At 35.1% G+C, this 25,280-nt stretch overlaps 1 protein-coding gene across 1 annotated transcript; it reads left to right on the top strand.

Annotated features, from left to right (window-relative positions):
- The first annotated feature begins 78 nt into the window (after positions 1 to 78).
- On the top strand, positions 79 to 15,606 carry LOC121736509 (sodium- and chloride-dependent GABA transporter 1). Its single transcript, XM_042127745.1, has 12 exons — positions 79 to 245; positions 6,504 to 6,702; positions 7,340 to 7,611; positions 8,210 to 8,311; positions 8,556 to 8,727; positions 9,165 to 9,355; positions 10,452 to 10,632; positions 11,344 to 11,468; positions 11,747 to 11,991; positions 12,356 to 12,559; positions 13,002 to 13,169; positions 13,820 to 15,606. Exons 2-12 carry the CDS (start codon positions 6,641 to 6,643, stop codon positions 13,907 to 13,909), a joined length of 1,812 nt encoding a protein of 603 aa, XP_041983679.1. The 5' UTR covers positions 79 to 245; positions 6,504 to 6,640; the 3' UTR covers positions 13,910 to 15,606.
- Positions 15,607 to 25,280: the final 9,674 nt, after the last annotated feature.

Raw genomic sequence — 25,280 nt, 5'->3', positions numbered from 1 at the left:
AAATTGCGTTTCATAGAGGCAATGTCAACCGACGGATCGGAGATCACACCTTCCGGAGGGTCCCAATTGTGGCCATAAATTCTTTCGGCGGCTGACAGCTCGCGCCGCCTGACATGCTCGGGCCTGGCCAGCGGCACTCGGGCCCCAGCATGTGGCGGGAGAGCACGCAACTGTCATCCGCCATCTTGGAAGTTTGACGTGTGCGTTCCGTGTGACGATGTGTGTTTAGTGTTTGTGTGTTGTTTGTAAGTTGGTTTTTTGCTACTTTATATGAAGAATATATTTCGGTAAACTAGGAAGATAATGTGAATAAGTTTTGTCTACCGAAGTTATTGTTTAGACGTTTAAATTAGTTATATGATGGAATCTTGGTACGATCAAAGATTTATCGTGAAACGGAATATCTAAACTAGATTATTTGAAAAACTAAACTGAACGGCATTTAGAACGTAATAATTAATACAATAGAGCCTACGTATCAGCTATCAGGCTAAGCTAAACTACGGAACTTTATTTTTTTGTTATTTAGTACAAGTTTGCAATCTGTCTATGCACGTGACTATCGTGGGTAGGAAAATACTCTGAAAGCCAGTAATAATTTAGAGTCCAATCTTCGGATTTCAGCACTATTCAACTTATTAATAGCGAAGTACTTACTGATTATTTGAAACAATAAAAATATTTTTTATTATAAGCTATTAGTGTGTTCAACGTACTAAAATAAATAACTCCAGCACTTTTAGGCTTTGCCAAAATCCACGCTACGAAATCACCCCACCAAACAAAAAAATGTTAAAACGAAAACCGTACGACAACCGCACAATACATGAACCTTGGAATTTACAGTTATAAGAAATTCCGTGTAACTTGAAAAAGAAAACTAATAAAGGGGATATCTAGATCGCGGGTGACACTTTTTCAATTTTCTCCAACTAAGTAGAAAATATCCTCGTCACGTCAGCGGGAGGCTTGGAGGAGGAAAAGGAGGCTTTATTGAGTTACTTCCGGCAGATATCATGAACGAAAATGGAATTTTGATGATTTGCTCGGTAAATACTAAATAAGTAAATACGAGCGCTTTTTTATGTCCGATAGTATCAGAATAGGGTTGCCGAAGCCTGAAATAAATGATATTTAATTATGCTAACCGAAACACCATTAAATCTATTATAATATATGTTCGGGTAACACGATGTTAAGATAGCTTTAAAAATTATAATATTATGTTAACAGCAATATAATTTAATTTCTTATGAAACGAACGATATAAAAAAATACTTCTCTCATGTGTGTGTTTTAACAATTTGTGTAAGTACCTTAGTACAGTTTTTAACCGAATTTTAAAAAAGGAGGAGGTTATTAGTTACATTAATAATATAAATACGTATTGTGCCAACGAATATTATAAATTCATCACGAACTTTTACAGTTATCACAAGTATACCTTCTCATTTAGAGTTTACTCATATTTTCTCTGTTTTCATGACGAGTTTTAGATTTTCCATTTTCTTTTTGCGCTCAATTATAAAAAGTAGTTTTCGCGTCAATGAACTTTCAGCATCGTCTAGTTTATCTTTAATTTTTTCGCTATTCGTATTTTTCTTTAGAACTTTTAAAAGAAAAATACTTAGATGAATTTATTAACTGGATATTTTTAAAGAGTTAAGATTTACAATATTTCAAATAAGAGGTATTTAATCCATTATTATAGATTATGAATTTAGGATCAAGCTTTTATTAACACGAATAATTAACAACTTCTTGTCCTACAAATAATAAGTAAGGTTTTATATTCAACACTAAATTAATTTTCGATTGAAGAATAATTTTTATTACACTTATAACATACTCGTAACATTTTTCGATTCGAGTAGCAAAGAGCACGTTGTTGCAGATACCTCTAAGGTACGTAATAGATACCGTAGTAGTTACAATACGTTGAGAGCGTTTACACCTAATTTCAAGTTTCCATACAAACCTGCGGCGGGCTATTTGATTTGCTATGCGCGCAGCGATTTATAGTAGTTTTAAAATATTTGTAGAAAAAAAAAAACAAAAGATTTGTTGATATTTAAAAACATTTTTTTAAATTAAAGTGTTCTTCTATGACATGAATCTATTATTATACTAAATTAAGGTAAATAAATAGGTAAAAAAAAGTTTTAATTCCTTGATATTTCTTTGATATTTCTCATTCTTTGAATTCAAATTACACAAAGTAAAATATCTTTAAAACGAAATATTTTTTTCTGCTAACTATTTGCTTAAGGATCTTTTCAATGGGTTATTTTTTTATTAGATCTGTCGCTTGTTTCGTAAATTTTTAAAAGCTTCGAAACTGATACCAAAACGGAATTTAAGAAAACCTCTAAGTACAAATACTCTATAAATCGTATTTTTTTCTCTGGTAACTATTTAGACAGTGAAATTCCATAAAAAAATAAGTTATCAACACTTTTATCAAGGTAAGTGGTTGATGATTTTTACAAGTTTGAAAAGTACCATTTTAACTCTACAAGGCGCAGGTTCGGCGTCATATGGAATATTGTTCTCATCTCTGGGCAGGGGCGCCAAAATACCAACTGCTCCCTCTGGATCGTATCCAACGAAGGGCCGCTCGAATTGTTGACTGCCATAGTGTTTCAAACAGCTTGGACCCCTTGGAATTACGCCGAGATGTAGCTTCACTCTGCATCCTCTATCGGATGTATTACGGGGAGTGCTCTGAGGAATTATTCGGAATCATACCACCTGCAACTTTTTGCTATCATCCCACGCGAAAAACATACCATCCTCATCACCTTGATGAGTGGCAGTCTTCCACAGTGCGTTTTTCGCGTAACTTTCTGCCGCGCACTGTACAACTCTGGAATGAACTGTCACCAGCAGTATTTCCGGACCGATACGACCTGCAAACCTTCAAGAAAAGAGCGTATTCCCTCTTAAAAGGCCGACAACGTACTTGCAGCTCTTCTGATGTTACGAGTGTCCATGGGCGACGGTAGTTGCTTACCATCAGCTGACCCGTTTGCTAGTTTGCCCCCTTATTTAATAAAAAAAAAGCCAAATTGAGCGTGAAAGGTGTAAACGCTCTTAATTAAGCACGTTGTAGTAAAATAATGAAAACGTGTTTTGAAAACACATACCACGTAGCTATTACAACTGGGTTATGTTATGAATGTTCTTTGTTTATAACTTTAATTTTGTGGACAAAGCACCTACGAAAACAGAGCGAGATTAAGTTGGGGTAAGAAAATAAGCGTATTTTAATGCTGGTATAGTTATCGCCTTGGGGCGGCTACTACAGGTACCTATTGTTTTAAACAAAAGCAAGACAAATAATTTCTTTCTCTGATGATTTAAAGGTAACTTCAAAAACGTATGTTTAATATTTCAACGGATATATCAAGAGCGCGTATAAAGCTGAATTGTAAGATAATAAGACAAAAATGAGTAGAAAAAATCTTTTGATAGTTTTTTTCCCAATTTCCACGACTGCTAGACAAAATAGTAGGACACTATTATATTAGGAGTAAAATTTTGTCAATTGCATAATAATGAATCTAGGCTTCTTCTAATAACAATTTGTTTTATATTACACTAACTGTCTCTTCAACTAAGTGAACAGTGGCCTACAAGATGCAAAATAGATTGACTAAATTAGATAACGACGTCTATACAATAGATCTACAATAGAAAATAAATTACTAAAGTCTAGACTAGCCTAGGGCTTCGTTTAGGTTTCCTAGCCGGTCACAATATTTTGACTAATGATAAGACTTTTTGGGTCGACAAAAAAATCAGCCAAGTGCTAGTCGGACACGCGCACGAAGGGTTCCGTACCATTAAAAGTAGACCCAAAAATAGTAAATAATTGTGTTCTGTTTATGCCCCCTTAAATTTTTAATTTAATTCGTATTTAATTTTTTTGTTATGTTGTGTATATAATCGGTATCCTTATTTCTGAAACTTCGATGTCTGTCTGTCTCGCTGTATCTCAAGAACGGTAATAGCTAGAGAGTTGAAATTTTCACAGATTATGCATATATTCTTCGATGTCTGTCTGTCTCGCTGTATCTCAAGAACGGTACGGATAGAATATAACGGTAAGAATAGCACTCTCTATTCTTTTTCTCTCATAACCCAGTGGGACGGAAGACCAACACGACCGGCGAAAGATCGAGTGCAGGACCGACCATGCTACGCGTTTTACATGTCCATCCGACGCATGGAACATTTTACTTGTTAGACAATCAGGTGATCAGCCTATATTGTCCTAACCAAACTTGGAAATAACATGTTTCCAACGCGGGAATCGAACCCACGACCTCCGAGTCAAGAGCCGCGCTCTATACCAGAGCCACGGAGGCGTATAACTATAGTTAGTCACTCTACTAAGTAGAGAGGCATTTCTGCTCTACTTAATTCCGCTTCTAAACTAACTACCTGTAGTAGGTATAAAATACCTACAATGATTTTAATTAAAGTAAACAGTCTTCTTTATATTACAATATTTTAAATCTCCCTTGGATACGGATAAGTCCCGCGACAATTTGTAAAAAAGCGCCTGTAAATTTTAATTGTTGCTGCAGAGTTGCTTTTGCTTGTCTTAAAAAGTAGTATATCGAATAGGGTGAAGGATTTTTGGCAACCTCTGTTACTGTGCTTGTTTAAATAAAATAAACTTGTATGCAAGTAAGGACAATTTTTAACCCGAAATGATGAAGTTGGAAGAGTAAATACTAGAGATGTGCCGACTAGGTAAAGCCAACTATCCGGCCACTTTTGTAGTCGGCGACTAGTCGGCAAAAAGCGCCGATAAAAAAATAATATTATGTTCATTATATCACACTCAATCACTCTTACACATTTTAAAATCAATTGAAGTGTTCCTGAATTTACTTGCTAGTAAAGATATAATTTTTTTAAATATATTTTTAACAACAAATTAAATATTTATTATTAAATCAAGATTGCATGTAGATACATGAAATATTTCCTGAAAATCATCAACAGCTGTATCATAACAACAAAAAAAGTCACGAAGTAGACATATCACGATTCGACACGTTTGCAGGCGGCGTGTGTCAATCCGCGAATCAGCAGTAAAAAAGCGTTACGGAAACATCCGAAACTATGATCGGCTTGGCCGACTAGTCGGCCGATTAGTCGGCTTCTTTGCAACCGACTAATCGGCTAGTCGGCCAAAGTCACGATCGGCACATCTCTCTAAATACATTTTTTATCCTCGGAGTCTTGTTTCGTGATTTATAAAATTTCCCACTGTAGTCTTCCTTTCAGCTTCCCGTTAGGTTAGGTCTTAGAACTATTTAAGGGAGAACTATTTAAGGAACTGGTCCTTTAGAGTTTAGTCTATACCAAACTATCGTGTGTTAAAGTGAGCGGGGTCACGTGCGGGTGTGATGAGGGTCAACCCTGCGGTTTACGATACGGACAATTGCTCACAAACTTCCATACAAACATTTGAGATAAAAGCTTCTGGGATACTCGGGATATTAAGAGGATTCCACACCGCCCTTTTTTCCATACAAACGTTGTCCCCTGTTTCCTCCCTGGATAATGCTAGTAGAGTTATAATTTTTTTCCTGAATATCTACGGACCCTAATACAATGTCCCTATGTTTTATTTTTTTTCATAATTTAATTATTAAATAAGATATGAACGTTCAAAAACCCAAAAAAAATGGCCAGATTTTCCGCTGTGTTCAAACGTCCAGAAAACAGATTTGGCTAGATTATACAAAAAAAAGCAAAACATAGGAACACAGCTCAAGCCTTTTTTAAATCTTTAATGAAAAAAGTACTTAAATCGGTTAAGTTTTGGAGAAGGAATCAGGGGACAACGAATCGTTGATTTTCTGGATTTTCTGCAGTTGTCTCTATCGCGTTCTGCGGTATGGGCTTGAGGTAAGGGAGACAGCTATAGATATTACACGTACTTTTTTTTCATTTCTCTAGCCCCTGGTGTATCCTCTTAAATGTCTTGAGTCAGACGATTGGGCTGTCTTTTGTATCTGGTTTAAATTGCTCTAATTTATAATTATAATAATAAAAATCGTCATAAAGTAGCCGTCTATATTAGCTTTAGTTATGAAAATAGGTATAAAGTAGTTTACATATTTTTTGCGCGATTGGAGTGTTAGATACAGTACCTACATGAGGATTTACGGCGCGTTCAGACAAGTTTTCTACTAGAGCGCTTGGGAAAATACGCAAGCTAAATCCACGCGCTCAGAAAAGGCGCACATCTAAACGCGCCCTTACACTTATTATGTGTTTATATAATTTCCTAACATCATGTGTTCATTTAACCCTAATATATTCATAGCTTTAATTTATTCATAAGTTAGACAGTAGAGAACGTAAAATGTTTTAAGAACAAACTCTATACATTTCGGGGTCTTTATAACTTCAGAGTTCAGTTGAATATGAACTCTGAAATAATCTGAATGGTTAACTTCTAAGTATTACTTTTGTTTCAGATTTAAACTTATCACAAGATACTTAACTAGTTTCTTCTACAACTAAAAATGATACTAAAGATTTAGTGGAAAAAATCTCCCGAGGTCTCTCTAGCGGAGATATAGAGTGAATAGAGAAGGAAATACAGACAGCAGAAATGGACACGAAGAATGATCATGGTGACGACATTGAACTTCAGGGGGTCAGCAGTAAACAGAGGTAAGGAAAACTGATACAGCAGCAGCCAGCTTCACTGGAATCCAGCATTGGATCAATAGAAATGAAAATATCCACTAGCTGTTAATGCTGTTATGTATGATGTTTATTCATCCCAGCGACAAGTGTTTGGCGCTCGCTACTGTTTTCATGTAAATCGGCACTAAATTACAGTTTTGACTGAAACTTTATCTCAAAATGTATCAATTGACAAAACTATAGGAGGTACGGTAATTCACAGACCGGGTGCACTATATTTAGATCTTATATTTGTGGATATAGGGTTCAAAGTTCCATGCCAAAAACGTAGCACCGGGCAGTATCGTAACAAAAGAGAGGAGGTAACACATTTGTACCAAAGATAGCATCAGCTTTGTTTTGATTGTTACTGATTGTCGGCTTGGGGCATACCAATTGACCCCTTACGAGTATCTCTTATAGGATGATCACTATTTCCTCATCAATTTCATCATTATTACCTTATAACTAAGCGATTTCTATACATATTGTCTTGTAGAAATATACCTTTTGCACCTATTTATAATATTTAATAAGTAACATCATTGTAATTTACTTTCTAGTGCACAAAAAATAATTATTCACTCAGCATCATCATTACGTCTGATATTCTTTATTTTAGCGATGCAGCTACAAAATCTGACTTACCTGAGAGAGGGTCCTGGGCGAGTAAGCTCGACTTCATCTTATCGGTAGTGGGCTTGGCCATCGGTCTTGGCAATGTCTGGAGATTCCCCTACCTCTGTTACAAGAATGGCGGCGGCGCTTTCCTCATACCATACTTCCTCACTCTCTTCCTCGCTGGAATACCCATGTTCTTCATGGAACTGGCCATGGGGCAGATGCTTACCATTGGTGGATTGGGTGTTTTCAAAATTGCACCAATTTTCAAAGGTAATGTTGAATAAATGTTTTTAAATATTAATACCTAACAAAAAAAATGTTGAGGAGGAGCTAAAAATAAAAATTGAATACGGAAATAACAAACCAAAGTAAATCACAAAATGAATTTACGTGAAATATTAAAAGCATGATAAAAATACTGAAAAATGCTGGACAGAAATGTTTTCATCGTGCAAAACAATTTGACAAAGACTCAGTTTCACCGCAAAAGTATAATCGCCGGATGGAATGCAAAAGACCTTTCATATGCCATACCTTTGTTGGAGTCCCATTCAGAATTCGTAATTTTGCTCCCTGGAACCCGTGTTTACCACTAAGAAATTAAGGTTCAAAGTCAATGTTGATAATGGACGCAGAGATTGTTCAAAATTTAAATTAAAACATTGCAATAATTCTTGCAGCTTCATTTTAATCTTTGGCAGTGAAGATAAAGTTAATTTAATTTACTTTTCAAATTAAAACTTTGCATTTAAAACGAGTGCTAAATCTGGAGTTGAAATAAACTTTCGAGATTGCGGTTACCCTTTGCTATTCTGTTTTGGGATTCATATTTTAAATCTTTTTTTTCATTTTCTTTTGTTTATTTCAGGGATTGGTTATGCCGCTGCCGTTATGTCATGTTGGATGAATGTTTACTATATCGTCATTCTGGCTTGGGCAATATTCTACTTCTTCATGTCGATGAGATCAGGTAAACTTTATTTCTCATTACTATTTTCATTTTAACTTAATGTATTCAGAACATTAATTTATTTTACAACTAAATTTCTTTCGATTTTAACTTTCAAATTGCTAATTATTTTTGGCAAAATTTTCCAAAATGTTTGATAATGCCTTGATAAGCAGTAATAAATTACTTTATTATTTCCGTTTCCGTCCTCCGTTTTAAAATATATTAACCAACATTTTGTTGACCTAAAACCTGTATTTCCCAGACGTCCCCTGGAGGACCTGCGACAACTACTGGAACACGGAGACGTGCGTCAACCCCTACGACCGCAGGAACCTTACGTGCTGGTCCTCCATGGACATGACCACCTTCTGCACACTCAACGGCAAGAACATCAGCAAGGCAGTCCTTTCGGACCCTGTCAAGGAGTTCTGGGAGTGAGTTTTATGGGCCTATAGTTTTTCCTGATCTTTTATGTGTTCAGCCTTGGTTTTCAATTATTATTCCTAAAAAATCTCTTATGTACAAAATTCTCGTGTCACGGTGTTTGTGCGCGAAGTCCTCCAAAACGGCTCAATCGATTTTCATGAAATTTTGAATGTACATTCGTTTTTTATCTACTTTTTATATTGATACTAGAAATAATTTATATGGCAAAACAAACGTTTGCCGGGACAGCTAGTATTTTTATATATTACTTTAAACTACTAGTTATAACAGTATATTGTACAGGAACACAATATTAGAACAGCGAATTTCTTAATCCCAAGCTATCGTAGTTTTATCGTGCCAAATCCAATCAAAACCCATTAAGTATTTTTTTGCGAAAATGTGTAACAAAACACACTCACAAAACATTGACACTTATTTCTAGGCGTCGAGCTCTGCAAATCTCCAGCGGTATCGAGCACATCGGCAACATCCGCTGGGAGCTGGCGGGCACGCTGCTGCTGGTGTGGATCCTGTGCTACTTCTGCATCTGGAAGGGCGTGAGGTGGACCGGCAAAGTGGTGTACTTCACCGCCCTCTTCCCCTACTTCCTCCTGACTGTCCTGTTGATTAGAGGTGATGAATATTGTTAATAAGACATAGACGAATTCTTTAAAAGTCATGTAACACTTTACAGCAGTAGGCTACTTGACCTAATTTTTTTCTTCATGCTAATCGCTTCATCATCATTCATTATTACAAAAAAAACTAATATTTTCATATTTTACACAGTAGAAACCCATAAAAATGTTAATTGAAAAATATGCCTTATAAATGGCGCCGAAAACACTGTCCGCCATAGTGTGACGTCATACGTTTTGTATTTTAAGCTCTCTTTATTGAACATTTTTTTATATGCTAAATGTACGCGTCTAAAAGTGCCCAAAAATTATAAAAGAATTAAATAAGAAATTAGAAATCATTTGTAATGTTGAAAACTTTTGGAGAAAAGTTTTGGCCATTTCATTTCCCGTCTACAATAAATGGAGATAATTTATAAAACTGATGTTTTATTTGAATTATTCAAGAAAATATATTTTACAAATCTTTCTAGGCTTATTTTTATTATTTATGTACAAATAAACTTACATAATATAACGAGCGCGATAAATAAAAGATATTAAATTACGAATAGAATGACGTCACATCCAATTCGGAAGTACCGCAAAAACGTTTTCGTCAGTACAAATCCTATTTTCATAAAATTATATTTTCAAATCGACTTTATTTATTAATCATAAGCTTTTATTTGATGATAAGGGTGAAATACGGTTTCCTAGGCCAAGTTCTACTAGAAATATGTATTTGTTCAATGAAATTGAATATAGGTCTACTTGACCTATATTTTGAATTTGAATATAGGTCAAGTAGCCTATTGCTAAATTAATTAAGTAATTATTTTACGACCATATAATAGCCACTGTATATATTTAGTAGGCTTAGGCTGTATACTTTTTCTAATCAGTAGTTTTTGCACAAAGAAGTAAAATACATACAAGCTCTCGACTTATTATTTAATCATCATTATCATCATCATCATCAGCCTATTGCGTCCACTGCTGAACATGGGCCTCCCCCAATGAGCGCCGTCGAACAATCCCGATCTTGAGCATTATACTTTAATATTTAGTGTCATCAAACTATTGCGATGATTGCATTCATGATTTTACAGGCATAACATTACCCGGAGCGATGGAAGGCATCAAGTTCTACGTGATGCCGAACATGTCAAAGCTGCTGGAGTCGGAGGTGTGGATCGACGCCGTCACGCAGATCTTCTTCTCGTACGGCCTGGGCCTTGGAACTCTGGTGGCCTTGGGAAGTTATAATAAGTTCACCAACAATGTTTACAAGTAAGTTTTGGCTGCTGCTTTTAGTTTCTACCAAATCTTTGGATATTTAGAACGTGTGCTGTACTTTTTACTTATTTCATGCGTTTATTTTAATTAATGTTATTACAAGGATAACTTTAATGATGTATTACTTTTTTTATAATATTGGACAACTTAGATGCAATATTATATCAAATTAGGTTCTTATATCTGTATAGCACGTTGGGAATGTTACTTGACAGATAAAGACACTTGTGTAAATTAACTGCTGAGTAAATATTGTTACGGCCAAAATAACAACGCTTGTTACAATAATTTACACAACTAAGATTTATGAAGTTTTGAACCTAGCCCTAGGCTTCGTTTCCACCAGAGATGTGCGAGGGAAATGTGTCGGTGTTTCCACCAAAGCTGTGCGATGGAGTGAGTGGAGCTGTAAATGCGCTACTAGTACAGTGTGCGCAAATATAGCAACACATATTTCTCGCAACACATCTCTCGCACACATTCCTCGCTTGTTTTGTATGCGCAAAAATCTAGCTCCGCTAAGCCGTTTCCACCAGAGCTGTGCTGACCTAGGTGGAGTAAATGAAGCGATTCTATTGGTTCTTTACAAACACATCCCCTCGCTTCGCATCCTCGCACATCTCTGGTGGAAACGCAGCCTAACTGTTGACATTATTGAGGGTAGGAAGAAGTATTTATCTTAATGTCAATTTGTTTATTTTCTAGGGATGCGTTGATCGTGTGTTCCGTGAACTCGAGTACTTCGATGTTCGCTGGCTTCGTCATCTTCTCTGTGGTCGGTTTCATGGCACATGAACAGCAAAGACCTGTAGCGGAAGTCGCCGCGTCTGGTAAGTTCAATTCATCTACAGTCTACTAGTTGTAATTTAAAAAAAAGTGCTAAATCTATCTAAGCTCTTGTTCATTTGGAATCAGTCTACGAATTTAGTATTCACAATATTATGCTTTTGTTACACACTTATAATATTAGGTAGGTATGATTTAACATTTTTAAATCGCACAAAATGTTTGAAAGAAATAATAGAATCTTCAGAATGTTTTAGCGCATAGTTACACATATTTCTTTAGAACCTTCATAATAATCTTTAACATCACCTGTTTATTTCAGGGCCTGGTCTAGCTTTCCTGGCGTATCCATCTGCGGTACTCCAGCTGCCCGGGGCTCCACTATGGTCTTGTCTATTCTTCTTCATGCTCCTACTCATCGGTCTGGACAGCCAGTTCTGCACCATGGAGGGCTTCATCACGGCCGTCATCGATGAGTGGCCCAAACTTCTCAGGCGTAGGAAGGAGATATTCATTGCTATCACCTGTGTTATATCTTACTTGGTCGGCTTGTCTTGTATATCTGAGGTGAGGTTCTTATCAAATTAAAGATACAATAAGTATGTATGTAAAGTCAATTTATATAACGAATGATTCTAGATGAGTCGTGATAAACTAAGTCTTACTAGACTAAAAAGTCAAATTGTGAATACCAAGTATTATAATATAATATTATGTAAACAACTGCCGTAAATATGGTGGCATTAATGGTTATCGATCATCTTTCAATATGAAAATGGGATGGGACGTATCGATGCAAAAAAAAAAAAAATAATTTCTTCCCAAATTAACGATCAATCGTAATTGAAAGCGAAGGCGTTGGAACTGCCCATCTATAAATACTCGTAGGTACACGTATCACATAATTAACCCAATGTTGTTGTTTTCACAGGGCGGTATGTACGTGTTCCAAATATTGGACTCGTACGCGGTGTCTGGTTTCTGTCTGCTATTTTTGATCTTCTTCGAGTGCGTGTCCATATCTTGGGCGTTCGGAGTCAACAGATTCTACGACGGCATCAAGGAGATGATCGGATATTACCCCACGATCTGGTGGAAGTTCTGCTGGGTCGGATTCACTCCTGCTATTTGCATTGTGAGTTCCTGAATGTTTCTTACGTTATTAGTTCAGTAACAAACTGCTTTTCGCAGCAATTGATATTTTTAAATCATAGGGGTACTTAAAAACATAATTTTGGTAAACTAATGAAAAAATTATAGTTTGGGTTAAATCACGAAAAACCTCATTCATTGAAATTAAAGACGACATGATAATAAATAACATCCACTATATTATCTAATTAAATTCCTAAAATCTATACGTATCTGCCCTTGAAGCTTTGTTGCAGTCAGATGAGAAATAGTAATTTCTGATTTAACCCATCAAGCTCCATAAGCTCACCGGTGAGCGAGACACAATAGAATAACAATTAAATAGATTTCCAAGAATCCACGATCGAAGGATTAATACGTGTTTAAGATATCGAATGCCGCTATAGACTGATCTGGACTTTCTGCAACTTTTTAACCTTCCACAGAGCGTATTCCTTTTCAACCTGGTGCAATGGAAGCCGATCAAATACATGAACTACGAGTACCCGTGGTGGTCGCACGCTTTCGGCTGGTTCACCGCCCTGTCCTCCATGTTGTGCATCCCCGGGTATATGCTGTATCTGTGGCGGGTCACACCGGGAACGCGTATGGAGGTACCATGGAAGAAATGGATACATAGGCAGTTGGCGGACTTACGAAATTTGTTCGGAATATGTCAATTTAATTTAATTCGTGATATGTCGGCTGGGTTTGACGTAACGCGACAAAATTACGTTGGTCCGCCATCTGCCTATGGATCAACTTCTCAGATAGTACGTTAGAGAGAGAGAGATGATGGATGATGATGACGATAGGAGTTAGTTGCTGTGAACTTTAGAAAGATCATCGTGCCTACAGTCTTGTGAGACAGGAAATGTTGATGTTGCATGCCTCTGTGACTTATATCATCATTGTTAGGGTTTTTTCCCAAATGGAGATAAAAGATGAATACGCTTTTTGTTAGACCATCGATAGATGCTCACCAAATGTTCACACGTTTGTAAAAGTTGGTAATTTTTAAATAGATGATCTGTATATAAATGCGTTAGCAACGCGTTGTAGGCATGCTGACCGCAAAAGGTGTTTCTCATCAAAAACTGATGAACAGCTGTCACATTAATACGCAGATAGAATTTCAAACGGAAAGCCGCTAAAAACGCTGCGTTAGTGATTCTAAATGTTACTTTCTTGGATACGCTAGGCTGCACTAATTTATTAACTGTTATACCTTGTATTTGGATATTGAAATCAATGTTTTTTCCAGAAATTCCACACCATAGTTCGAATTCCCGAGGACGTCCCGGCCTTGCGTACCAAGATGCAGGCCGAGGAGCAAGCGAAACATGCAAAATAAGCGAAAATTGCAGAAGAATCGACGATTCTATACCGTTTAGAAAGTGTACTTTAAATATATTTTATTCTAAATGGATGTAACGCACAATGTACGTGCCAAAATAATGTAGTGCTTATTACTCGTATAATTTAGTCTGCTTACTCGAAACGCTTATTTTAGTACAGTGCTGGACAGTGTTGTTGATTTAGTTCTACTTAGTTTAATTTGATGACTTTTGACGTTTGGGGTTTCGGCGCGTTCGTGTATATTTGTACTTTACACTATATTTAGTTAGTTTTAGTGGACTAGTGCATGCTAAGGATATGTTACCTATTTATTGTTGTCTTCCATTTTGCCAACCGTGTACTCGATTATCTTTTTAAACGACTTCCTCTATATTCGAATCTTTATCATACGTGTTTCTATCCGAATGTTATATTTTTCCTATGTGGTTATATGATATATCTTTATTATTGTCGTTGTTAAGAAATTTTATCATATTTAATGTACTGTAGTCGATATGTTGTCCTTTGAGGACAATAATTTAGTAAAATTTAGATCGATGTTTAGAGTAGATTTTGAAATTATAACCAAAACGCAACGGGACGCGTTTTTCCAACTCGTGTTTTGACTTTAGATGTTTGACGAAATATATTTAATCTATATTGTAGAGATAAGGAAATGTTAAGAAATTATTATATAATACATCTCTAATATATTAATTTAATTATTATTACGTTCCTAGTTATTAAACTTTGTTTAACATTGGTTATCTAGCTTTAATAGTGATTACAGTTAATTTTGTTTAAGTTCATCTACTTACCAGACTTATTTTGAAGCAATATTTTATAGCAGTAATGAAACTTTACAAAACCTTCTGTGTTCTAAAGAGACCAAATTTGGGATAATTTTACATAATAATATGCAATTAATATACTGTAGTTAAACAAATCTTAAAAATTTTGGCCTACATAAAGTAATATTTTTGTCAATTTACATCTTTACTCTATACAGTTTTAATTTTGTATGATAAATATAACTTAGATGAATTATATTATAAACGTTGTATGAAGTCTGAGAAATGTGTGGATTTCCAAAATTCTATCTTTGTCTACTACACTTTTATCTGTCAATTATTATTACATTCCTTAAGTTAGCTTTAGAGTTTAGACGCTTGTAATGAGACGTGTTACACATAACGAAAAATTAAATACATACGCCAGATTGCTACACACTTGGTTTGAATAGTATTTACACCGTAGATTGATAGATATTGAAACAAGATTTACCTCTCCAAATACTTTGACAAGTAAAATTATCACATTTGTATTTTTGACTAGCGCTTGAATAATTATTAATTATTGATTTATATAAAAGTCTTTCTGCTCTCAGTTCGCGTTACAAGCTGTAACATTACCCGTTACGCGCGTCTAAAACAAGCTTTACCGCTCATGTTTAAATGTATCAAAATGTATTTATATTTACGGAATTGTTTTATGATTATGCCAAATATTATGCTCTAAGCATTTATTATGTGTTATGATACTGAATATTATTCTCAATTATTATATGAATGTTAGAAATATTGTATTGTGTGCATACTCAAATTAGTTCCAAAGTATGAATTGTGTACGTTAAGAGGAAATTGTGCTTCCATATTATAATTTAAATGTAGATTATTCATATTTATTGAATTAAATATATAAGTTATAAATAATTGTGCGTTATTTATTTTATTATTAATTATAGTATTCAACCATAAATAAATAAAAAAAAATATAAGAAAATTATTATACAATCCTACATGGTGGTTCCTGATCCTAAGGAGCATACTCGAGCAGACAGTATATATTAAGTCTATGCTCGAGCATGACCGAAACTCACTAAGGCAGTCACCTTGTTCATATGAATGAAATAATCTGATACTCGTATATAAAAATAACTCGGGTTTTCCTTCCTGACGCTATAACTCCAGAACGCACGAACCGATTTCCATGGTTTTGCATTCGTTGGAATGGTCTCGGGCTCCGTGAGGTCTATAGAAAAAAAATAATCAGAAAAAACTTCAAGAGAAAAGCAGGAAAACAGGGAAAATCATTTTATGGCAAAAAAACGTTTGCCGGGACAGCTAGTTATACAGCCGACTCGAGAGGCATCTCCTCCATATTACACTCCATCCATCCTGTCAAAGTTTATAATATTTTTCCATGTGGCCGAATTTTGATGATGTCAATTGTCATTTTGAGCATCTGTTTCACCGACATGACAATGTCAAAAGTGCCCCAAGATCCTCGTATGTCTGTTAATAATCCATAAGGAGGTTTAATATGTGAGATGTTGACACAATGTAATCCTGACAATTATCGAGAGGGCGCGAACGACAGAGTTAACAATATGCTGACGTAACCACTCGCCTTGGTTGTTCTATTGATGTATTATCTGATTTTGTACACGCGATGTATGAGACTAGATAAATTGAAATACATTTTGAAAAAATATCAAAGTTGGATCGAGTAGAAATCATATTAAGTTTGAAGAAAAAAAATACATCAATAGCAGAACATAATATTATTTAAACCTCCTCCTTTGGAAGTCTGTAAAAATTCGTCCGAAATCTACGCGAGAGGGCCTGTCGAATACGAGCTTCCTAAAGTAGTTCTAAAAGCTTTGAAAACGTAAAGATAGATTTCTGATAATTACAAACTGCTATAAATTTACTTTCCATACATTTTAAATTAGTTGCAGGTTTGCACTGAGAAATTAGTGTTCTTTAATGAGGATATGATGGGGATCTTAACAGTGTGTAATATATTGTAGTAAGTTTCAATACTAATTTTATCACTATGAGATGTGCTACATGTAGTATGAGTAAAAAAATTAAGGTTTTTTTTTTTCTCGCAAAACTGGAACCTACGGATCAATGCCGAATATGTATTTTTTATGAGCTTAGGCCACTTTATTTCCACCGCTCCATGTACAAAATCTGTCAGCCACCCTATAGGACGCTGCCGCCTCCCTAGGACGCTACCGCCCCTAGGCCGCAGCCTATACAGCCTATTTATAAATTCGGGGCTGCTACGGATACAAGTTTTTTTTTATAAAATAATGGGGCAAGCGATCAAACGGGGCACCTGATGGAAAGCAACCGTCGCCCATGGACGCTCGCAACATCAAATGAGCTGCAGGTGCGTTGCTGGCCTTTTTTTTTTAGTTTCACAGAAGATGCTGGATCTACGTCATTTAGATCAACGCGCTAGTAAGCTTTTAGGTGGGACGTTAGTTTATTTTATCACTTTAGGCTAAGTGTGTTAGTAGGTGACGTAAATAAGACTTTGATGTATTTTTTATGAGCAAACATACAAAGTTTCTTTTTTGGTAGTCCTTACACAAGGCGAGTGAAGTAATACGCCTTTTTGGACAGACCTATTGTAAATCTTCGATACAGTTGAAAGCGATCATTTAATTTATAGCTGCCACATGTTTAGATTTTGATAAAAATATAAAATAGTTATTGTACATCGTTTCCATACGAATTCGTGGACAGTGTTCGCTGGAAGTTGCAGCTTGGCCACTTGGTACTCCGAATCGAAGGAAATGACATATTCGACATATTTAATTCTATCGGAGCCGGCTCGAAGCGAGCCTTCGAGCTGTCAGTTTTGCGGTCCACAAGGTGGTTATTGCTCGATTTATAATATAATATCTATGGACGCTTCACACCACGTCAGTCTGGCCCCGTGCTAAGTACCTAAAGGACTTGTGTTACAGGTACCAGACAACGGAAATATATTTAATACTTTTATACTATACATATATTTAAGATTTTTATTATATCATACACATATTTAATACACATCCAGACCCGGGAAATTTGAAAACTCTTTGTTCCGTCGGCGGGATTCGAACCCGCGACCTCCGGCTTGAGCTACCGACGCGCTCACCACTGAGCCACAGAGGTCGTCATTTGGAGTAAAACTATCGAGCAAAACCGTATGTCAGTACTTAGCATTACTGTGAAAATATTCTACTCGTAACTCGATTATTGGCATTATACATCTCATGCATGTATCTTCCAATACCACGTAGGATGTTTTGAATTACAAATTAGTTTTCATGGTGACCGTGGAGGCTGGGCATGAGCGGGTATATAAATCACCTGTTTATGGCAGCGGTAAAGATTATTGACATATAATACTCATACATACACATACATAAATAATTTGAGTGTGTTTTAGCTAGGACCCAGACGTATTGACTAGTTCTTTCCTCTGGACTAGACCGAGGAAAGAACTAGTCAAACCGAGACCCAATCCCCTACCCTATTCCCTTCCTTACCCTCCCCTATTCCATTCCCTTCCCATCCCTACCCTCCCCTATTATCCTATTCCCTCTTAAAAGGTCGGCAACGCTCCTGCAGCTCTTCTGATGCTGCGAGTGTCCATGGGTGGCGGTATTTGCTTTCCATCAGGTGACCCGTTTGCTCGTTTGTCCCCTTATTTCATAAAAAAAATACAGTAAATCGAGGTAACGAAGTCCTCTGATTCCTCCTTCAAAATAAAGTCTATCTAGTTATTTTTTAAATATCTTTAGAAAGAGCGAGTCTATGCCTCTAAGTTTTTATTTTATCTTATAGATCTTTCAAATTTATTTTATGGTGGGTGGATTGGCGGGGTACGGGGCAGTATTTTTTTGCGATTTTTTAAGGGTCATATTTTTTTTATTAGTAGTAAAAATCGAACGTAGAGGCACAGAATATATATCAGTAGTACCAAGTAGAGACATAGCTTTACAGATCCCAATCTATACATCTATACATATAAATAAAATTAAAGTGTCTGTTTGTAATATTGAAAGAACCGTTTTTTACTACATGCATATGAATGTATGTAAGGTACAAACACCAAAGCAACATTTTTTACAATTTTTGTCTGTATGTCTGTCTGTCTGTCTATTTGTTCCGGCTAATCTCTGAAACGGCTGGAGCTATTTTGCCGGGACTTTTTTTGGTAGATAGCTGATGTAGTAAGGTGTAACTTAGGATACTTTTTAACCGACTTCCAAAAAGGAGGAGGTTATATTTTACTTTTTTCATATTTGTTAGCGGACTATCCATCTTTGTTATTATACTATGTTGACGCGGACGAAGTCGCGGGCAACAGCTAGTATTGTATAAACAAATCATTTGTCTAGACGTATTGTCCAGGGAGTAAATTGGGGAATACGTTTGTATGGAAAAACAGTGTTAGCGTTCGCTCTTAAGCGTCTGGAATGATTTAGACGAAATTTGATATGGATATACTCTGAGAGACGGAAAACGACCTTGGAAAGTTTTTTTGCGGAAAATGTACGATTGTGCTGAACTCCACATACCTGGACAGCTTACCGTCTTATTTACGTTCAGAGTTAGAGCAGAATATTATATTCTTTTGAAGAGTACCTATTATGTAAAATCTTTTAATTCTATTTCGATTTATATTTTGTGACGTGGACAACACGGGCTGCGGAGCTCTCGGCAAATCTCGGTTTCGTAGAAACGATAACGCAAACAAACAAACAGATAAGTGTTGGAGTGATATATCTCTCCCTAGACACTTTCACACTCTGATACAGAGTAATTAAATTCATCATCATCATCATCTCAACACTATCCATAATATCATACAAGTCTGGACTCATTTGGTTTGGTAATACGATATCTACCTTAAGGACCTACCAGGAAAGCACGTGCTAATTATTATTATTGAGAAAAAATGGGGGTCCCCGAGTGATAAATGAAACATGCTTCCAATTAATATAATGAGTATGTTAAAAATTATCAACAGTAAAAAACAATAATAATAGCAGAAACAATTTTAACATCCTTGCTTTTAAAGCAAAAAAATGCCTTTTGGCTCTGTTCAAAAGGAAACCTAGCCATTTAAGGCCAAATTGCAACATCGCCAATAATTAAATTTAATTTCTTTATTACCTATTTGGGTGATACCCACCCATGTCCGACACGGTAATAGCATAGCATAGTAAGTAGTAACAGACTATATTTTAATATTTATTGCTATAATAAATCACTTCGATGGTGTGTGTTTGTACAGGCGTATAGTTTCAAGGCAATGATGAAAAACTTAAAGCAGATATGTTACTACCGCGCGCGTTGTGAAGATTCAAATACGGCCCAATTGGGCCGTCTGTGGTTTAGTCTGCATCGAGCGCAGTCACGAACGTGCCACGTCTTGTCTTACCTAAATAAATTGAAAATGACGTCGTGCGTGTATCGAAAATGTACCAATTATGACTCGAAAGTAAACAAAACACATGGAATCTCTTACCACATGTCTTGATTGCATTAAATACCTCGATTATTTACATTTTCAATTATTTTTTCGAACAATCTGGAAAAAATCGAATTTTCGTCATAGCTCAGGCGAAGAAAGAGACAGCGATACGATTCGACGTTTAAAAATAGAACTGTCTCTTTTATGTAAATGGTTTTTCGTATCTTTTGTTTCACTTATCTGTCAAATTTGTCAATGTTTGCAATTTTGAATTTGAAAATTGTTAGGAAGAGATTTAAGCCGGAAAATAGTATGGACGTAACATATCTGTATAAGTAGAATATCATTGTTTCAAGGACAGAAAATAAGTTTATTGTAAATATAAAATATCTACAAAACAAAGAGGAAAACTATACGTCATTAATGAATTAATTTTCCTACGATTTTTTAAAGTGTAAAAAATGTAGCTAAGTAATTCAATTAGCCTCTTGAACCCCACCGACACCTTAACGTGCCACCCGTAAAAATACCTCTGTGTACCACCGGCACGTTAATGAGCCACCCGATGCACTCGACCTCACGCTGTTTTGTTACTTATTTCAGTATGATTAAGATTTAATTTCGTTTGTTCTATACATTCAATGATATTGTACTTTGAGTTTTTCATAATTGTATACATTATTTTTAAGAGTATGAAGTTGGCTACAAAACGAATGCACTAAATTAGTTAATAATTGGCGCAAATTTTGCAAAACATGAAAAAAAAATTCGAAAAATTTGAATGCCACCATAGAACGCGATATTTGAGGCTCAATAGAATTTTAACATCCCGGTATTCGAGAGGTTAAATATTAATTTATATTTTATTTCAAAATGTTTATAATATTCTTGATATTATTATTCTAGATGCATACAACACGTAAAAAGTATTAAGTATGTAAGATATTTTGTGCCCCACTTTTCAACGCTTTTCTCTATGTAATGATTTCTTAGGTTTACGCGAGTATCACTCACGGGTTTCAAACACCGTAGGAACACCAAGTCCGCAATTTGTGAACACACACTGGATCAACCTCGCCATTACATAAGATTTGATAAGCCACAAGTACTGGCAAAAGAAGCAAGATACCGCCCAAGAATGATACGCGAGGCCATTGAAATTAAAAAAGACCCTAATTTTAACCGCGAAGATGGTTGGGTGCTGCCATCTAGTTGGGATCCAGTGATAAATAAACTAAAGCACAAATCTAGGAAACCTCGGCTTCATGACATTGTAAGTTCGTTCTGCGTAGATCGGAACGCAAACAAAACTTGATGAATCTTCGGGTAGCTGAAGAACTTCAATAAATTGGACGCCTGTCACCTCAGCCCACCCGTGACCACGGCCGCTGTAAAGTAGCCGAAACGTCGGGATTAATAAAAGTGCTCCGCGACAAAATCCGTAAGTGTTTGAACCTTGTAATATAATGCTTTTCTCTATGTTTCTTGTCTTACGCTCTTAAGACCCCTCTTAGAATTGGGCCAAATGATTAACAACCATGGATAATCATACACGAATATACCTTTCTACACGTTTGTCATCGATTGTATAGGTCCGTCATGGAGAAAATTTAACAATTAATATTATGTAGAGTTCTTGCGCCTTCAGTTTATATTAAGTCTTCTCTTATGTAGATTGTTTTCTACCTATGGAAGATTTCCCAAGTTTTTTGTATAATTCACACCCGAATGCTAATACAGATGATAAATTATTAACTTGTGTTATTTTTTTTCTTTAAGTATAGGTAAAATGTGCACAAAATACGTCAAGGATAATGAAATATTATTTTTTGCACAGAAAGTTTTAATTAATGCCATTTATTTAAGTATAAAAAAAAACAGCCTAAAATAGTACTGTATAACTTAGTACTTTTAATTGTCCTATTTTTATAAGGTAAACTTTGTAAAGGTCTACCAGAATCTGATGGCAATTTTCGACAGTAGATTTTCAAAAAATATCCTTGATCATTGGATAAATTTTTGTATTTGCATGTTTAACACACATATCAGCCGCTTTAAGGAAAAAGGATCAAAACGTTTTATTCCAATTAACCCGGTATTGCTAGAGGCACTACTACACTTTTCTCACTTTTTGCCATCAGACTCTGGGAGACCTATGACGTGTTGAATGCATAGATAATAATAATTAAGTAATAAATATTCGTTCTTCTTACAACCATGGTATTTAAGGGTGGGTAATGGGTTGCACCAACTTACCATAAATTAAAACTTTAACTTTAACAATAACTTTAACTATAACGCAAAATGTCAAATCTTTGGTTAAAGTCAATAATGGACGTCATATTTAACGATAACCATAACCGCTCAAACTTAATTCATTTTTTATACTTTCAATCCCATTTAACTATATAGCTTTAACAAAAAAATAAATGCAACAGAAGTCTGTCAAATTCTGTGGTTAAAGTTAAGTTAGCCTTAACTATAATAATTAAGTTAGCCTTAACTATTGTATGATAGTAGTTGAATCCTGGATATACAGGATGTAACAAAACAAAGTGATGATAAACTCATTTTCTTACATCCTGTGTAGTTCCTACTTATGCGTACGGTACGGTAAAATATAGCTTGCTATATTTTTTACATTTTATAGCGTGTTTAAATCATGGTAAGGGTGTGTAAAAGCTTTTACAAATAGAGTTCTAAAAATAAACTTCTAAGTAACTTGTCGACATAAAATCTTGTTACAACTTCGGTTACAGGTTATTTTTAACTTGTTAATGTTTGTAAATATGTATGTTTGTACACGTTGTTACTTGAAAATAACAAGGAAGAAATTTTATTTAAGTTAATGCTAAGATTTCGTAATTACACATTATATATATTTTTTTATTTGAGTTACCATACCCACTCAAGAAAAAGAGAGGTTCAGGTTTTTTAAGGACCTTCATAATACCCAACCCAAGATGGAAATGTAATTATGGGAGATAAATGATAATCGCTCACCATCAGGTGATCGGACTAATTTCTATTTTATAAGGAAACAACATTAGAATAACTCAAACATTAGGTAGGTATATTGTATATTGTACCTCTATGTGTTGAATGATGTCTATAACAATGAAAATTACTATTCAAACATTACTTAGTTAATAACCTCCTCGTTTTTTGGAAGTCGGTTAAAAATAACAATAATGTAAAGGAATAAACGTTTAAGGTGTTGTATATTATATACTCTGTATTCTAAAATATTCTCTGTTATTTCGTCATATAAAGTAAAATGAAAATGAATTTAGAGATGTGCCGACTAGTCGGTAAAGCCGACTATCCGGCCACTTTTGTAGTCGGCGACTAGTCGGCGAATAGTCGGCAAAAAACGCCGACTAATCGGCTTTTTACTTTTTTGCTGTTATTGAAATTATTGAATTGTAGAAAAACCTTGATTATTATTTATTATAATGTGTTCAGATCACACTCAATTAATGTTACACATTTTGAAATTAAATGAAGTGTTTCTGAAATTACTTGCTAGTAAAGAAATTATTTTTGTAAATATAATTTTAACTACAAATTGAGTAAGTATGTACTATTAAATTGAAATTTCATGTAAGTACATGAAACATTTACTGAAAACCATAGCTAAACAAATTAAAGTAACGTACGCGAAGTAAACATACTTAACACGATTCGACACGTTTGCAGGCGGCGTGTGCGACGCGAAACAGTATTAAAAAGCGTTACGGAAACTCTGGAAACTATGATCGGCTTGGCCGACTAGTCGGCCGATTAGTCGGCTTCTTTGCAGCCGACTAATCGGCTAGTCGGCTAGTCGGCCAAAGTCATGATCGGCACATCTCAAAAAATGATGGTTCGTCATTGAAATAATCGGCCAAGTGCGAGTGGGACTCGCGCACGAAGGGTTCCGTACAGTTATAGAGAAAAAATAGACCAAAAATTGTGTTTTTGTATGGGAGCCCTTAATTATTTAGTTTTTTCAAATATTATTATTATTTATTGAATAACACATATATGTAAGGACTTTGGGAAAATTTCAAGTGGTAGGCACTTGAAATTTTCCTAAAGTCCTTACATATCGTGTTAAGTATGTTTACTTCGCGTACGTTACTTTAATTTTTTTAGCTATGGTTTTCAGTAAATGTTTCATGTACTTACATGAAATTTCAATTTAATAGTACATACTTACTTAATTTCTAGTTAAAATTATATTTACAAAAATAATTTCTTTACTAGCAAGTAATTTCAGAAACACTTCATTTAATTTCAAAATGTGTAACATTCATTGAGTGTGATCTGAATACATTATAATTAATAATAATCAAGGTTTTTCTACAATACAATAATTTCAATAACAGCAAAAAAGTAAAAAGCCGATTAGTCGGCGTTTTTTGCCGACTATTCGCCTCATAATCATTATTGATTACGAGCAAAAAAGGCCAAAAAAATCGCGTTTGTTGTACGGGAGGGCTCCCGTAAACCTTAAATATTAATATTATTTTGTTTATAGTATTTGTTGTTATAGCGGCAACAGATATACACAATCTGTGAAAATTTCAGAAGTGTAGCTATAGCGGTTCTTGAGATATAGCCTGGCGACAGACAGACAGACGGACAGACAACGAAGTCTTAGTAATAGGATTCCGTTTTTACCCTTTGGGTACGGAACCCTAAAAAGAATTTACATTCCAACAATGTTTTACTACTAAGTTAATTTACTTTGTAGAGATAAATGTGAGATTTTGCAATACATAAACGTTAATTTAAATTCGTTCTTTAACAATATATTCCACTCTTATCTATTTTACAAAAAATAACTTTAAATCTCGTAATTTAACATTGTAGATAGGAATTATAAGTTCTAAGAATATACTAAGCCTCGATATATTGCCTGACGTAATCCTATAAGACAGCTGACAAGGGACCAACCTAACTTTTTAGCCGTCAGTTTATTTTGTTTAACTTTTGTTTATTTTAATTCCTATTAATAACGACGTCCGTAACATTCCAACTTTGTTATTGATGTACAACATGAATGAAATATTGTACAGCGTTCAAAACCGTATAAAAAGGGCATTTAAAAAGTAAGAAAGTTTTTTTCAGTGCCCGGT

The sequence above is a fragment of the Aricia agestis genome, chromosome 19 (assembly GCF_905147365.1).
Source record: "Aricia agestis chromosome 19, ilAriAges1.1, whole genome shotgun sequence".
Classification (NCBI taxonomy): Eukaryota; Metazoa; Arthropoda; class Insecta; order Lepidoptera; family Lycaenidae; genus Aricia; species Aricia agestis.
This window is presented reverse-complemented; position numbering and strand designations above follow the sequence as displayed.

Coding starts and splice junctions, on each gene's coding strand:
- LOC121736509 (XM_042127745.1), top strand. CDS start 6,641: ATGGACACGAAGAATGATCATGGTGACGACATTGAACTTCAGGGGGTC. Junction 8,312..8,555: donor CTTCATGTCGATGAGATCAG/GTAAACTTTATT, acceptor TGTATTTCCCAG/ACGTCCCCTGGAGGACCTGC. Junction 9,356..10,451: donor GACTGTCCTGTTGATTAGAG/GTGATGAATATT, acceptor ATGATTTTACAG/GCATAACATTACCCGGAGCG.